At 47.7% G+C, this 16,461-nt stretch overlaps 2 protein-coding genes and 1 long non-coding RNA gene across 3 annotated transcripts; 2 read left to right on the forward strand and 1 right to left on the reverse strand.

Moving 5' to 3' along the window:
• Positions 1-1,560: 1,560 nt before the first annotated feature.
• LOC123058434 (O-fucosyltransferase 19) lies at positions 1,561-6,304 on the forward strand. The gene is made up of 8 exons (XM_044481163.1): positions 1,561-2,373; positions 3,909-3,981; positions 4,066-4,136; positions 4,208-4,296; positions 4,381-4,513; positions 4,605-4,834; positions 4,946-5,422; positions 5,504-6,304. The coding sequence occupies exons 1-8, from the start codon at positions 1,825-1,827 to the stop codon at positions 5,706-5,708; spliced, it is 1,827 nt and encodes a 608-aa protein (XP_044337098.1). The 5' UTR covers positions 1,561-1,824; the 3' UTR covers positions 5,709-6,304.
• LOC123058446 (uncharacterized) lies at positions 3,576-6,716 on the reverse strand. Its single transcript, XR_006427205.1, has 2 exons — positions 6,447-6,716; positions 3,576-4,326 (listed from the first exon to the last, which is right to left on the reverse strand). It is a non-coding gene; the product is annotated as an uncharacterized lncRNA (long non-coding RNA).
• A 3,103-nt stretch (positions 6,717-9,819) lies between these two features.
• LOC123151962 (immediate early response 3-interacting protein 1) lies at positions 9,820-10,370 on the forward strand. Its single transcript, XM_044571606.1, has one exon. It carries the CDS (start codon positions 9,820-9,822, stop codon positions 10,054-10,056), a length of 237 nt encoding a protein of 78 aa, XP_044427541.1. The 3' UTR covers positions 10,057-10,370.
• Positions 10,371-16,461: the final 6,091 nt, after the last annotated feature.

Raw genomic sequence — 16,461 nt, forward strand, 5'->3', positions numbered from 1 at the left:
AGTGTGCCGCCATCGTCCGGTCTGGAACACCAGATCCTAGGGTTTCCCCCGGAGCAATACGAGTGGGTCGACGGAAGTCACATGACGATGCCTTCATCAAGGTAACGACGTGGAACGCCGCCATCGCCCGCCGTCGGCTCGGTTTTCACCGGCAACTACGTCTTCCCGACTCGCAGCTGGTGCCAGATGACGGATTTCGAGATTCGAACACCCAGCCTCAGGCCGACCACCTCTGGCGGAAGAGATGACCACCACCGCCAGCTGCACCGGTCAAAACAGATCTGATCGGAGGTGTCGCCGACGAAACCACCAGGCCCTCCACGCCGCCGTCGCCGATCTGAAGACAGCATGCATGCCACCGCAGCCAAGCCGGCAGCCGCCAACCGCAACCGCCGCCGCCGCCCGAAGGGCCATCCGCAGCACCAGCAGCCCTGGCCTGCCGCGCCAAGCCGTCGCCGTCCGAAAACGGGCCGGCCTCCCGCCGCCTGCCGCCATCCGCCGTGCCGCAGATCCCAGATCGGTCGCGCCATCACACGCCTTGGGGTTCGCCCCACCCAGGAGACGCGCGAGAGAGGAGATCCCCCGCCACCGCCGTCGGCCCCCGGGCTTAGCCCGGCGGCGTCTTCTGGCGGCGGCGGAGGGAGGGGAGGAGGGAGTTTGCGGCGGCGGCGGCTAGGTTTTTAGCCGCCCGAGTCGCCCTATGGGGAGGGCGACGCGAGGCGCAGTTTTGCATGCAAGCGGGTTTTTGGACGCGGGAACCATCTTGTACTACGAGGCAGAGTGGGGAGACACCGGCGAGATGATTTACAGAATGATGCAAGGAGTCGCAGTACAGCAGTAGCAGTAGCATTACTCCAGCACGTGCCCGTGTACTTACCGTGTCATTCCTCCAACCAGAAGCCAGTCGATCGATCAAGGAATGCGGCCGCGGTTGATCAAACGGAGCATTCATACACGTGCGTCCAGTACGCAGCTGGATTCCCAATTGATTGCCGCATCAAATCAAAACACAGTTGCAAATGTTTCAGGCAGGCCCATGTTCAGCATTTATATTCTCCTGGCTCGTTCGGACAAAACTCACAAAACGATTTCCGTTTCGATCATCCTTGCCGTAACCTGAACGGCAATATATACGCCCGTTGATTGACACGTCACAAACCCCTGCCCTACCTCCCAAATATTTTTGCACACAAAACACGAACATAATCGGATACAGATATCATATGCATAACCGGATACAAACGTTCCAGGCCCGGTCGAGGAGTCGTCCGATCAGAATACCAAATAATTCACCGTGTCGGACACATCTTGTCAGTTACTACTCTGATACGTTTGATCAGAACCGTTCATCCGCTATGCCTCGGCCCTGATCGATCGGACGACACCACGGCACCACCACTTGGGCCGTCACATCATGGAATCCGATCGGAGCTGGGTGCGAGTTGCCACGCACGCACGCCGAGGCCGACCCGGATATGGAACGCTCCCCACCGCCACTACGTATCGGTCTACACCTTCCACACCTCGGCATACAAAAAGCGCGCCACCCCGCCCCGCCCCGCCCCGGCCTCAACCAACGACCCACGCTTCCCGCGGAGACGACGAGACCCATCGATCGATCGACCGATCCAGACGACGACGAGTCTTCTCACACACACACAGAGCGCGCGGCGGTTGCCACCATCAGGCAAGCAAGAAGGAGGCCACCGCCAGGCTCGATCGACTCCGTCTTCTTTCCCGGGCTTTTCTCCCGCGGGGGGCCGACCTATTCTTAGGCGCCCCGCCGAAGAAAACCGCGGCGCCCCGGGTTTCGCTCGCAGGGCTATGGCCGCGGCCGCGACGTCGTCCACCACACCCGCGGCAACCACCTCCACCGCCAACAACACAACCACCGCCTGCTGCTCATCGTCGTCCTCCTCGTCGTCGTCGTCCTCCGCCACCAGCCCCGGCCCGCACCGCAGGCGCCTCAACGACATCGAGCGCGGCGACGACTGCTGCTGCGGGGGCGGCGACCCCTTCCTCGCCCTCGAGGACGGCGAGGGCGCCCACGGCCACGGCGTCCCCTTGCTGGCCGCCGGCGCGGCCTGCGGCGGGAGGGCGTCGCTGTTGGCGCGGAGGAGGCGCGCCGCGGGGCACGCCTGGATGAGGGCCGCCGTGCTCTGCCTGCTCGGCCTCGTCGCGGTCGTCGGCTTCCTGGGCTCCCAGTCGCAAGGCGGCCGGGGAGGAGCCGGCGGCGGCGGCGGCGCCGCGGCCGGCGCCGACGGCGAGGAGGGCGGCAGGCTCGTGCAGAGGGTGGAGGTGGCCGACGCCGACGTGATGGGGTGGACGGAGGAGAACCTGACGGCACTCACCCGCCGCCCGCCCGATCCTCCGGTACGTACTACGTGCATCTCTCCGTTAATCTCTCGGTCAAGCCCTTGCTTAATCTATTACGTACAACCGTCTTTTAGTTAACGGTTTTTCATGCATGCGCTTGCAAGAATAACCACCACGCGCGCGCACGCACTTCACTTGCTTAACCTCCATCAGCGCCAATTTCACTCTTTTCTTGCGAATAATTCCATTATTATTACTACGTACTCCTCCATTATGAACTTGGTTTTATATTTTGAACCATTATGAACTTGGTTTTATATTTTGGAAGTTGGGCGAGTAGAATTGAAGTCGATGATCTCCATGCTGGGGATGCATGAGGCCGACCGAATATTCCACACTAGAATGGGCAATAACTAACTCTAGACAGTTTACCTGAAAATGGATGAGTTAGGACGTCATGCAAGCGATAGTTGGGCGAGAAAGCCTTAGCACGCAGCACCTTGTCTCATTATCCGACCAAGCTAAACTTGTAAACAGACAGCACGGTCCAATTTGCTTCCTGGTCGATCGTAGAGTTCCCGGTGTAAACCCTCGAACTTGATAAGAAGAAAACGCAGGAGACGTGTTGCCGACTGGGTAGGGTACACGGGCGAAAAGACTGGTGATAACGACCAGTATTTTGTTTTAGATTGCACTTGTAGCTAGCGTGAGCCACTTGAACCGAAGAACTTGACGTGAGTTCCAGAGAGAGTCCAAGGCGACGCTTCTCTAAATCGTTTGATGATGCGTGGCAAGTGGGTTCCTTTTAAATGCGCGCATGTTTTCCTTGTTCTTGGCGGCATTTTTTTGTCCATAGTCTCTACATGTGAGATACATCGCTTTTGTTTCCTCTGGTGGCTGCTTGGCCGATGGGGGGCAGTGATGATTACCCACGATGCTGCCGAGGTTGCTTTCCCTTGTAATCGTCGAGTAAATCATTTTAATACTCCGTTTGTAAACTAATATAAGACGTTTTAGATCACTAGAGGGAGTGGTATATAGGAAAATTTCACTTCTCCGTGCAACAACTAAATTTTCCTGACGCAATGCCAAGATTTGGTACGAGACCCCTCCGTGGCCGCATTTCTAGATGCCTCACTGGTATAGATTTAGTTTAAAATTGACTAATTCAGGGAGTCAGTTTTCCATGCAATGACTTTTATTTTCAGAAAATAAATTCAAAGAAATTGCTGAGGTGCCCTCCATTCGACTCCGTTGTCTACAAGTAATGTCCTGGTTTTGAAATTTTCATCTTGACACAACTGAAAGTTCAATGATAGCGAACTACCAGGATCCTACCAACCCTCGTATAAAATTACTGAAGTATCCAGAAGTGTAAAAAAATATGCTGCACGGGTAGAAAGAAACCAGGGAGTAGGGCCAACGGGCTTCATGATGCATAGGTTTAGGGCAGGGCCGGCAGACACTTTCCAGGCAACAATCTTGTGCCTATGTGCGGCCAAGAAAGTCCTTTCAGGAAAGCCAAGCATTCACTCAGATCATGTGCTGTGCTCGCTTTGACCATGCTGAAGTTTCCTCTTAAACCTGGGCAGACACCGGAGATATGGATGAAGCCAGACAGCGGGGGTTACAGCCAGTGCATCGCACGCCCAAAGAATCAGCGCAGTAAGTTTCTTGTTTTACCATTCGTTCACTCCATTTTTCTTCCAGCTCCAGCTAACATTCTCGTGTTTGGCGCGCGCGTTGCAGGGACTGACAATGCGACTGTCGGCTATCTGATTGTCGACGCAAACGGCGGGCTAAACCAGATGAGGATGGGGGTATGTATATGCTTGCCCTAACCCTCGCTATTTGTCGGTGCCTTTCAGCTAACCTGGAACAATTCTTACAGATCAGTGATATGGTTGCAGTGGCAAAGATCATGAATGCGTCACTGGTAATCCCCACTCTGGATCATCAGTCGTTCTGGACTGATGCAAGGTCTGTTGTGTCGTCTTTGCTGCTCGTGTCCTGTAGGAAAACAGACACACCAAGTTAACTGACAGCTTGTCGTTTTGAATACAGTGACTTCAAAGATATATTCGACGTGGATCACTTCAAGGAAACATTGAAGGAGGACATTGTGGTTGTAGATTCCCTACCACCAGCTTATAGGAGGGTGAAGCCCTACGCGAGAGCGCCCACATCCTGGTCCAGGGTAAGAGTCAATATGTCCTTACTGATCATATATAGACTGCAGGAACATCAAAAGTTCATTGTGTGTTTAAGCGCTCGCTCTGTTTTTGCAGGCTTCCTTTTACAGAGATTTCTCAAAGATACTGAAGAAGTACAAAGTAGTGAGATTTACCCATACGGATTCACGGATTGTCAACAACGGCCTCGCTCCTTCTCTCCAAAGGCTTCGATGCCGTGCAAACTACAAAGCGCTTCAGTACAGGAAAGAGATTGAAGAACTTGGTACTACCCTAGTTGAGAGACTGAAAAGGGGATCAGACCATTACATCGCACTTCACTTAAGGTGATTATAATTAATACTCCTACATCAAAACACTTCTTTCCTGCCGGGTTTTTTTTTTCTGCAGATCACTGATCCTTGATTTTTAATTTGCTTCTTCTATTAATTGCACAGATACGAGAAGGACATGCTGGCTTTCACTGGCTGCAACCACAACCTGACACTTCATGAGGCAGACGAGCTGACTGATATGCGACTCAAAGTGAGACACTGGAAGGAGAAGGAGATCAACAGCGGGGAGAAGCGGCTCCAGGGCGGGTGTCCCATGACGCCTCGCGAAGCTGCTGTGTTCCTCAAAGCCATGGGATATCCTTCCAGCACTAAAATTTACATTGTGGCTGGTGAAATTTACGGGGCACACAGCATGGATGCGCTGAAAGCAGAATACCCAAACATTTACACGCACTACAGTCTAGCCACAGTAGATGAACTAGAGCCGCTCGAGTTGTACCAGAACAGGCTAGCTGCTGTGGACTATATCGTGGCCCTGCAGAGCGATGTCTTTGTGTATACCTACGACGGAAATATGGCCAGGGCAGTTCAGGGTCACCGAAGATTCGAAGGTTTCAGAAAAACTATAAACCCCGACAGGTAAGTTCTTGGGAATTCCAGGTAGAATTTACTTATTTTGATCTTAAAAATTCTTGGTCATAACTTATTTCTTGTTTGTAGGCTGAAGTTTGTAGAGCTCATTGACAAACTCGACGACGGTTCCATGCCCTGGGATGAATTCCAAAGTGAAGTGAGGAAGCATCATGAGGATAGACTTGGAGGTCCGTATGACAGATTACCTGGTGAGAGTCCAAGGCAGGAGGAATACTTCTACTCAAACCCTATCCCTGGATGCCTGTGCAAAAAGGTGCAGAGAGTAAAGTGAAGCAGGCTTGTCTCAAAGGGAAATGGTTCGGTCTTCAGAGACGCTGCTGCCGGCTTGGCAGCAGGTGTAACACGGATGGAGATGACACTTCCTCCACATGACAGGGGTGGCCGAATAGAGAGGATCCTAGTTAACTGACAGAGACCAGCCATTTTGATTTTGATTATTTCCTAGGCTGACTACACATGTAGTTGAGGGCATGGGGCCAAGAATTGCATTGTTGAGAGGAAACTTTTTCTACTGGAAAGATGGAACGAGCACAGAGATGTCGAAGTACTTGAAGGATCATACCAGCAATTATACAGGAGCAGCTAAAGTGAAAACACGTTAGGTCGAGGTCATACACTCTCCTCATGCTCGTGATGCTTCCAATTCGTTGTAGCAGTGACATTAAACACTGGGTGGGTTAGTAAGAATAATGATGTATCATGCTATGTTTTTCGGCTGTAGAAATCTGCTACCAGTCTAGACTGACAATTGTCAAAATACTTCTTAGTGTAGTTCAGAGCAATAAATTTTTTGTAAATTTTATATAGGATGTCACCTGACTGTAGCTGCTAGTAAACTCCATCAAAATTAAAAAAAAGGTTCGCAAATGTGTGCTCCTTTATATAGATGATATGGGCAGATATTATCTCCTTCTTGAGGGTCTTAGAAATTACAGAGAAAGGCATACAAAATGTAGGAGGCAGACTAGTTGAACCATAAGCTTTCGACGGGATCAGCCGATCTGAATACCTGGTTCTATCCCCAAATCCCCAAATCGATGTGGTAATCTGGATTGCGGAGGGGATCTGGTCGCGATCGTCAACGAGGCGAACATAACGCAAGGACGGGGAAGAGATGGACCTGGAGCTGTCGCCGTGCTCGCCAACATCCTCTGCCGGCGGCCGCCTTCCGCCGCGCGTTGACCGAGCTGGCTGCAGCCGCGCCGGCCTGACGCTCGCGCTCGGAGAGCATTTTATTTTGTGCTGATAACTCTGTATTACCCCCTTAACTTGCCCTGTAATTCCGAATTGCACCCCAATTTCAGTTTGGTCTAAAGCAACACACATGAGCCACAATTATAAGCTACAGAAGAAGCCGACAAGAAGCGAACTCGCACCGCCTCGATGGAAGCACCGGGCTTCATCACCAAGCCCCCATCAGACTATCGCCAGAGAGTTCTCTCGCTCCAGCCCGTGGAGCGCTGACCATGACGGTGCACTTTGGACCGGTTAAGTTTGACAGTGAGGACCTGCGTAAAGGTTATGGTGCACTTTGGACCGATGTCGACGAAGCTTCGTGTCACAATTCAAGCCCGCCTGAAAAAAACACTAACACGATGTAGCAAGACTTGAGTGGACAACAACCCCCTCGAGAGGGTAATGACACACTATGCGCTGCCTTGAGTCTGAAGGACACGTGCTTTCAACGAAACGACAAGGTCAAGGGGGAAAGGACCGCCCATGTCAACTTCCAGCATTGCCACAACTCTACTTTGTGCATGGGGTGATGTGCATGGTGGCCGCATGTGGCAAATTCAAGTCTTGTTATATTATAAGGCGGCAGCACCGGTGCACTTCACATGGCTTTTGGTGTCCCCATGGGCATCCTGTGCTCCGCTTGTGTCGTCCGATGAGATATTGCTCCACTTTCAACATGTGGTTCAAGAGCAACTATCGCAACAACCACACATACATGGGATTGGCTAGCCCTAACACTAGCAAGCTTCAATCAAGCAAGAGACATGGCCACATGGCTCTATTGATGTCGATCATCTCCTACGAGTTTGTCGCTAGCACTATGGCCTCCATGGCCCGACCTATGCGCGACTAGAAGGTAGGGCAGCAAGGGCTTCAAAGGCCAGAGCAATGTCCGCCAAAAAAAAATCTTGGGTACAAATGCCATGTTCAAAGAGATAAAGTTGGGGGAGGAACCATGACAAGACGGTGAGCTATGGTGGAGGGAAAAGTTGTGTGTTGTAGTTTTTCTCTAAGACAAGTTGCACATTGTGCTATCAAAAGGGGAAGCTTCACATCTACAAATGAATAAGAACATGTCAACATAACACATGGTGGAGAGAGAGAAACTTATGATCTCGTTGACATAGGGACACGTAAGTGAAAACCCTTAAACCGGTTAATTTGGATGAGACTGTGCTTTAAATGGGTTTTCAATTTTTGAGATGTACTTTAGACCGGATTGAAGTCTGGAATCTAAGCATGACGACAAATTTAGGGGGCAATACATAAGGCTCAATTGGTTCTTGCATGTGGAGGCCTTTTCAAGCATTAGCGAGCCAAAAAGCTTGTGCATGATTCAGCCGCCAACGTCTCACCAATACTTTGGCTTCTAATTGAATGGGAACAACTCATCGCTATGGGGCGAACCAAATATTTTGAGCTTATCCATACACACACACACCATAGCTCTGGACAACACCATTTTTTTGTCGGACGGGACTCCAGTCCAAACATACCAATATTCTCTCCTTTTCTTTTAAAAACGCTTCGCGATATGAGGTGGCTTGTTTTTGTTTTGTTTCTAAGATCTAAGGCGACTTGTGGTGTCTGTCAGAGCTATGTATGGTTTACTGCGAAGTAGAGCTCCAGGTTGCCTCTAGCATGGGGGCTACTTGGCCAGCCCACTATGTAGCTGCAGACACATGCGCTTTTTTCGGTGTGTTTTTATCGGTTTTTCCACTATTAGTAGTGTTTTTTTTTGTTTTTTCTCTAGTTTCTGCCTTCAGTCTTTTTTCTAACACACGTCTGCATTTTTTTGCAAACATTCTTAATTTTTTATATACATCAAAAACATTTTTCAAATATATGTTTCGATATGATGTCTAATTTTTTCATACACATTGTACATTTTTGGCATACAAAATAAAATATTTCCTTATGCACTTCTAACATTTTTTCGAAGGACGATTAATATTTTTTTCAATACATGTTTTTGAAGAAAAATCGAATATGTGTTAAAAAAATTCAAATACACTTTGAAACACTTTTTTAAATGATGCAAAATATTTTTTAATCTATTCGAAGATTTTAAAAAACAAACAGAAAAATATGAACGTCAGGTTGGGCCGACCCATTTAGAGCGTCCTTGAGGCGAGGGCATCGCTCGTCTCCCGCCACATCGCCCGGTCGGTCCATGTCAGCCCAACTCATACACGAAACCGGAGCCAGCCCTGCTTTTTTCTACCGTCCGTCTCTATCTCCCCTCCGGCAACCGGCCGGAGCCGTTCCCCGCTCCGTAAAAGAGGACGGAGACCAGAGCCGTTCTCGCAGTGGCGGAATCCAAAATCGTCAACTCGACGACCCAAACATTGCCGCCCGGGCGAACTGGGATCGCAGACCCGTCCTGACTCGGCTTAATTTCTTCTCTGGTCGGTAAGGAACCCTAGCTCGCTCGCCTGTTTTTGGTTCGTGAGAGGGTTTACCATCAAATCCATGGTTCGATTCGCCGATTCGGTTTGTATTTTTATTAATAAAGAGAGCCCAATCGATCTGTGTCCACCCATAAGTTTCTCCGGGTTCTGTACCCCATGCATGTCTGCAGTTTGTTTTTCAGTTTTTGTGAGACCAACCGAATCACCATAGTTCTCCACCGTGTAATTTTCTTCTTGGTCCGTTTATATGTCACGGTGAAACATCATAATTCATAATTCGTGTTATACTTGTCAGGTTCTCGTGTTTGCATTTATACCATTATTAGGAAAAGACGCTTACTGGGAAATCATAACCGGAACGACTGAACCTTTTCTGAATGGGCCTGTTTGTGTCAAATTAATGTGCTGCAACCCCAAGATGGGTTCAGTTAATGGAGGGACAGTGACTGCATCCAGTCGGATGTATCATGGGTTCAAGACAAGTTGATACTGTTCTTACATAATCGTCCTAGCCCCAGTAAGAAATAATCTTAGATGATACTAGTATGATTCATCCAGTCAAAAAATTCATGTCAATTATCATTGCTCCCGTGGTACAGTATCTTTCAACCACACACAATTGCAATCTACGATAAAAATTTGGAAAGGAAAATTCAGAGGGTTAAAAAGGACTCTCTTATGGGCTCCTTTCCTTGTGACTGATGTCCGAGTGTGATCCCTTCTTATTTTGCAGGCATGGGGCTGTGGTCATTTCTTGAGGGTGTCCTGCTTATTGCTAACGCTTTGGCAATATTAAATGAAGACCGTTTCCTTTCTCCCAGAGGATGGAGCTTCGCTGACGCTAGAGGCGTGCAGGGAGCAAACACCTTCAAAGGACAGATGATTGGCCTCATATACGCAGCTCAATACATGAGATTTCCATTGATCCTTCTTAATGGAATCACTATACTTGTGAAGTTTGTTTCATTCTGACAGTGGGAAGTGGTACGCTATGCAGCTCTTCTTCGGTTTGCTTCCTTGAAGATTGAGATATTTGCACTCAAACCAGGCTTTATGTATATCTTCTCGTGATTCACCCCTTCTTCCAATAGTCTTCTGTTGATGGTTGTATAGCTGTGCCTTGTATATGCACACTGCTGAGATGTGCAGTTGTGCTCAGCTAGTAATTTATTGGTTATCCGCAACACACTAGACGGTATGTGCCTAACTGTGATCTTTCATTGTTCTTTTGTATGTACATGATGTATTTGCATTTGTCCACTGTAATTTTTTCTTGTTATTCCTGATATTTTTTTGCATGATGGGATTTTTATTATCAAGCAATGGAGCACTCATGTTTCCATCTTCATAGAAGCATCAGAGAAGTTCTTATGTGTATGATTTAGAGTGCCTCTCATAAACTAGACACTGTATAGTATTATATGGTTGGGTGCCACCACTTCTATGATAGAGTATATTTCATTAGTTATTATTGGGTTTTTTTTATCATATGTGTTCAATGTCAAACGTGGGTGTCATTTATTGGACGTCGGAGTGATTGCTCTGAATAAAGGTTATGGCCAATTCCTATTGTGTAGAATTTTTGAAGATACACAAACTTAGAAGCCATTGATGCTGACATTCAAGTTTATAGTCTGAGAAAAAAAGAACATTAAAATTCCACGAGTAAACAGTAAGCATGGCATAAAAGGTATGCATCTCATAGCGATACCTAAGCATACTAGCACGTACAAAACATAGAATCGAACCTTCTATGAGCAGCACATATACGGCTAGTATAAGTACGAGTAAACGAGGAATGAACAGATCATACCCTCCGGTTGGCCAGGCCAACGCGGCGGCTGCAACAGCAGCCTCGGCGTCGTCCGTGGCCTTCTTCTTAGAGGCGGCGTCGTCGGCCATGGTGTCGATGCAGAGGAAGTAGTGGAAGCAGAGGCAAACAGAGTTGGGGACGGATTGGGAGCAGTCGCGTCGAGACGCCCCCAAAAACCTTATTGCCGTTCTCCCGGGCAGGATCTCGAACGACAGGGTTCCGGAGGCACCTGCTCTCCTGACCAGCCGTGCACGCGGTCGTCGGGATGGGATCGCCGGAGGCAGCACAGAGTGAGGAACAGTAGATAATGGCTAGGTCACGCGAGAGGGAGTGAGTGAACCGAACTGGTTTACTTCACTGGCCAGAGCCTTCTTATATAGTCCGTAAGGAAGAAAGTCGTGGGCCTTGACGAGGCCCACGACCGAGTTGGCCCACTCCCGGCAAGGGAGTCGTTGTTCCCGGCAAGGATCGCACTCCCGACAAGGGAGTCGACGAATACGCGGGTCACGGCAAGGGTCGCACCCCTGGCAAGGGAGTCGACGAATCCCGGCAACGCAAGTCAGCCCACCGTCCAACGTCTTGGATAGTGGCCCACATTTTAGCGACTCGTTAATTAATCCCTGATTAATTAATTCATTCTTGAGCGGCAAAAATAAGCTTCGGCTCGGCTCATTCCCGCAACCCGCGGCGGGCGCGCGCGTCGTGACGAGGCGAGGCGTGGCGTGGCGTGGCGGGCGGCGGAGGAGGAGGAGCGCGCGTGTACCACTCCTCTTCCCAAGCTCCCAATGGCAAGTGGTAGAGCAGCCCTTATAAAGGGGTTTCAACTCTCCTCAACTAGCAAGGTGGGACTAAACTTCCCACCACCTGCCATCTCATACATGGGCCTCAAGATTAACCAGGGATTAGTGTCTTATATGGGCCTAAGCCCATCCATAATCCAACAATCCCCCACCAGATCTCGAGGCACATAAATTTGTCAACTATTCCAAACAATGTTTGATATACTAGAATTTTCAGTGGAGACTGTTAAGTTGAACTTCCACCTAGAGCAACAGGATTGGACTTCTTCACAACTAAACAATGGACTATGCCTTGAATTGTTAGTTTGGTGTGCAGAAGTTTCGCCTATTGTCTGCTAATACATGGCTGTCGAAGGCTAAACCCCACGGGTGGAGCTTATTAGCTATACTCCGTACCTTCTCATGAGCTTAATAGAGATTACCCAATCTCATAGACTGTGAACAGCAGTCGGGCTCACATAGGTGTGTTCCTCCAAAGAATGCTCTGTAGGTTAGCATCTTGCTTACACAAGCTTTGGAACACATTAAGACAAAAGTCAGCCTGCCTTACAGAATTGAGAGTATTGTGCATCTCCAACGGAGTGGGTTAATTAAGAATACTCTCCTCAGTTGACCGCTGGATTGTTTTCCCAGGTCCTAATTCACGGGATCTCCGATCACATAGGTTGGGTTGCCCCCATGGCAACTTACGTGGGTCTCATACCCATCTCTCTCGATGCATTTTCTATCACAATCCGTGATAGCCCTTTCGTAAAAGGGTCTGCCAGATTCTTAGCCGTCTGGATATAATCCAACGCTATTACTCCGGAGTTTCTTGATTTTCTGACAGATTTCAATCTTCTTCTTATGTGCTTTGTGGAATTCATATTGTCCTTTGAACTCTTAGCCTTGGCAATCACTGTTTGATTGTCAAAGTTCATAAGGACAGCCGGCATTGGTTTATCAACCACCGGCAAATCCACCAAAAGCTCTCGAAGCCATTCTGCTTCGACGCATGATGTGTCTAATGTTGTGAGTTCTGCTTCCATAGTCGATCTGGTTAAAATCGTCTGCTTGCAAGACTTTCAGGAAACAGCACCACCACCAAGTGTGAAGACATGTCCACTTGTGGCTTTCATCTCATCAGCATCAGATATCCAATTCGAATCACTATACCCCTCAAGTACCGTCGGGTACCCAGAATAGTGAATTCCATAGTTCGCAGTACCTTGCAAATAACGCATCACTCGCTCAACAACATGCCAGTGCACATCTCCCGGATTGGAAACAAACCGGCTCAGTTTGCACACAGCAAATGAGATGTCAGGACAAGTAGCACATGCTAGGTACATGAGTGAACCAACCATTTGAGAATATCTCAATTGATCTACAGACGTGCCTTCGAATTTTCGAATCCGCACGCTAGGATCATATGGTGTTGCAGAAGGTTTGCAGTCCGAATATCTAAAACGGCTCAAAATCTTCTCAACATAGTGGAATTGCAAAAGTGTAATTCCACCCTCAGAATTTCTCAGTAGCTTGATGTTCAGGATAACATCAGCCACACCCAGGTCCTTCATCTCAAAGTTGTGAGATAGAAAAGACTTAACCTCCTCAATGACCTTGAGGTGGGTCCCAAATATCAGTATGTCATCGACATATGACACAGTATAACTCCTTCGCCCCCATCATAGCGATAGTATACACATTTGCCAGCTTCGTTCACAACAAAGCCAGCAGATGTCAGAGTAGTGTTGAACTTCTCATGCCATTGCTTATGCGCTTGTTTCAGGCCATACAAAGATTTCACTAGCTTACACACCTTTCCTTCTTGACCATTTACTACAAAGCCATCCAGCTGTTGCATGTAAATTTCCTCGTCTAGCTCTCCATTAAGGAAAGCCGTCTTAACGTCCATCTGATGAACGAGAAGACCATGCGAGGCAGCCAAAGCGAGTAACACTCGAATGGTTGTCAGTCTGGCCACAGGTGAATAAGTGTCAAAGAAATCCTCTTCTTCTTACTGGGTATAACCCTTGGCCACAAGCCTAGCCTTGTAGTTCTCAACAGTACCATCGGGCCTAAGCTGTAACGCCCTCGATGCGGCTATATCTCCTACGTGCCGAAGCACGACTTAGAGGCATAACCGCATTGAAAGCAATGTCGCAAGTGAGGTAATCTTCGCAAACAACCCATGTAATATAAATAAAGGGGAAAGGATACATAGTTGGCTTACACTCGCCACGTCACACAAATACATGAATAACATTACACTCATCCAATACACTCAGGGTCTGACTTCGGTACCAAAATAAAGATCAACCCCCATATGTGACAAAGTCCCCGATCGCCCCAACTGGGCACCACTACTGATCATCTGGAAAAGACACGTAGTAACGGCGAGAGTCTTCATCGAACTCCCACTTGAGCTCGGTCATGTCATCTGGAACGGTATCATCGGTCCCTGCATCTGGTTTTTAAAGGAATCTGTGAGTCACGGGGACTCAGCAATCTCACACCCTCGCGATCAAGACTATTTAAGCTTATATGTAAGGCAAGGTATGATGTGGAGCTGCAGCAAGCGACTAGCATATATGGTGGCTAACATATTCGCAAAAGAGAGCGAGAAGAGAAGGCAAAGCACGGACGAACAACTATGATCAAGAAGTGATCCTAGAACAACCTACGTCAAGCATTACTCCAACACCGTGTTCGCTTTCCGGACTCTGCCGAGAAGAAACCATCACGGTTACACACGCGGTTGGTGCATTTTAATTAAGTTAAGTTTCAGGTTATCTACAACCGGACATTAACAAATTCCCATCTGCCCATAACCGCGGGCACGACTTTCGAAAGTTCAAATCCCTGCAGGGGAGTTCCAACTTAGCCCATCACAAGCTCTCACGGTCAACGAAGGATATTCCTTCTCCCAAGACAATCCGATCAGACTCAGCATCCCGGTTACAAGACATCCTCGACAATGGTAAAACTAAACCAGCAACACCACCCAGATGTGCCGACAAATCCCGATAGGAACTACACATATCTCGTTCTCAGGGCACACCGGATGAGCAAGACGTCGGGTAGGCCAGCCCAGAGTTGCCCCTGGTAGCCCCGGACATCGCTCAGTTGGACCAACACTTAGAGAAGCACTGGTCCGGGCGGGTAAAATAAAGATGACCCTTGAGTCCGCGAAACCCAAGGGAAAAAGGCTAGGTGGTGAATGGTAAAACCGATGTTGGGCATTGCTGGAAGAGTTTTATTCAAGGCGAACTGTCAAGGGGTTCCCATTATAACCAAACCATGTAAGGAACGCAAAATCCGGGAACATAACACCGATATGACGGAAACTAAGGCGGCAAGAGTGGAACAAAACACTAGGCATAAGGCCGAGCCTTCCACCCTTTACCAAGTATACTAGATCATCAAAGGCGCGCGTTGCTGCACCCGTCCATTTTGACAGTATATGATACAATTATATGCAAGAGCAGTATTTGAATCATGTGATATATTATCACATTATATTCAAGGATATATGCACAGATGTGCAAGAGGGGTAGTTTATCTTGAAGGGCAGAAGCATGAAGTATATGCACGGATAGATCAATTTGGATAGGATACCTAAACAGATGGGACTTCAAAGGGGCTTGCACACTACGGATTTGGGGGCCTTCTGGAGAGAGAATAACAAAGGCGAAGCGGCCGGAAACCACAATAGGATGTGTAGGGTTTCATCGTTATACCCTGCCCACCACAACGGCACATAGCTCCCTCTCTCTTACAGCTGCCATTGGGCAATAAGAGGTGTGAGAAGCAAAAGAAAATGAGAAGAACTCATGGAAAAGAAGTAAAAACACTTGATGATCTTCTTGGGTTACTATATTTTAATCAGTAAGAATGTTGGTCCTGCACCAAATCATCTCGTTAGCAATGGAAAGTTTACTACGGTAAAATGTAGCCAAGCAAGCAAGTAGGAATAAACTAATATAAGAGCATTTGGATCACTACTTTAGTGATCTAAATGCTCTTAAATTTCTTTACTGAGCAGGTACTTGATTGTTCCACCAATGACCCCTCCGTTAGTGATATCCAAGAATGATACAACCGAGAACATAACAGTTTTGTTTTGAACTGATAAACAGAATTGCTGCTCCAGTTGAAAACAATAATCTTGATCGTCCAATCGAATGACAAAAATATACACAACGATATTATGTTACTACAGCTGGTATATCTTATATAGCTAAACCCAACAAATGAGTGCACTACAATATGTTTCTAACAGGTTGAGCCACTGGAGCACTAAAACTGTATATCATATAGAGCAATTAAATTTTAGAATGTTCACTAACTGAAGGCCAAGTGGGAAATGGAAGATCGTCTCCAAGTAGTAATGATAAAACCAAAGGATGTGCTTGAGTATATCAGACAAAATATTCAAGTTTACTTATCTTTCCAATCTAAGCATGTACCTTGTCAAGGCCTGGTTATTGAAAGCTGAACCTTTATCTCTGAATCCAATTGCTATTTCACCTACAAAAACATGAACTAAATCTGCAAAAATGGAACGTGAAAAACATCATATTAGCATACAGAGAAAGTTCTACTACAACCAGAACAGACTATGTAGAAACTTACAAAAAGGTAAAAATACATAATGATCTGAGAGGGGGGAGCAAAATTACAGAAGTCCAAATCTGAAATATAATAGAAGTCAAGGAGAAAATAAAGGCTTACAAAGAATGGTGCCAGATGAGAAAATCATATTGCGCAAAAAAAGTTGCA

Source organism: Triticum aestivum, chromosome 1A (assembly GCF_018294505.1).
Source record: "Triticum aestivum cultivar Chinese Spring chromosome 1A, IWGSC CS RefSeq v2.1, whole genome shotgun sequence".
Lineage (NCBI taxonomy): Eukaryota > Viridiplantae > Streptophyta > Magnoliopsida > Poales > Poaceae > Triticum > Triticum aestivum.

Coding starts and splice junctions, on each gene's coding strand:
- LOC123151962 (XM_044571606.1), top strand. CDS start 9,820: ATGGGGCTGTGGTCATTTCTTGAGGGTGTCCTGCTTATTGCTAACGCT.
- LOC123058434 (XM_044481163.1), top strand. CDS start 1,825: ATGGCCGCGGCCGCGACGTCGTCCACCACACCCGCGGCAACCACCTCC. Junction 4,297..4,380: donor TCGTTCTGGACTGATGCAAG/GTCTGTTGTGTC, acceptor TTTTGAATACAG/TGACTTCAAAGATATATTCG. Junction 4,514..4,604: donor CGCCCACATCCTGGTCCAGG/GTAAGAGTCAAT, acceptor CTGTTTTTGCAG/GCTTCCTTTTACAGAGATTT.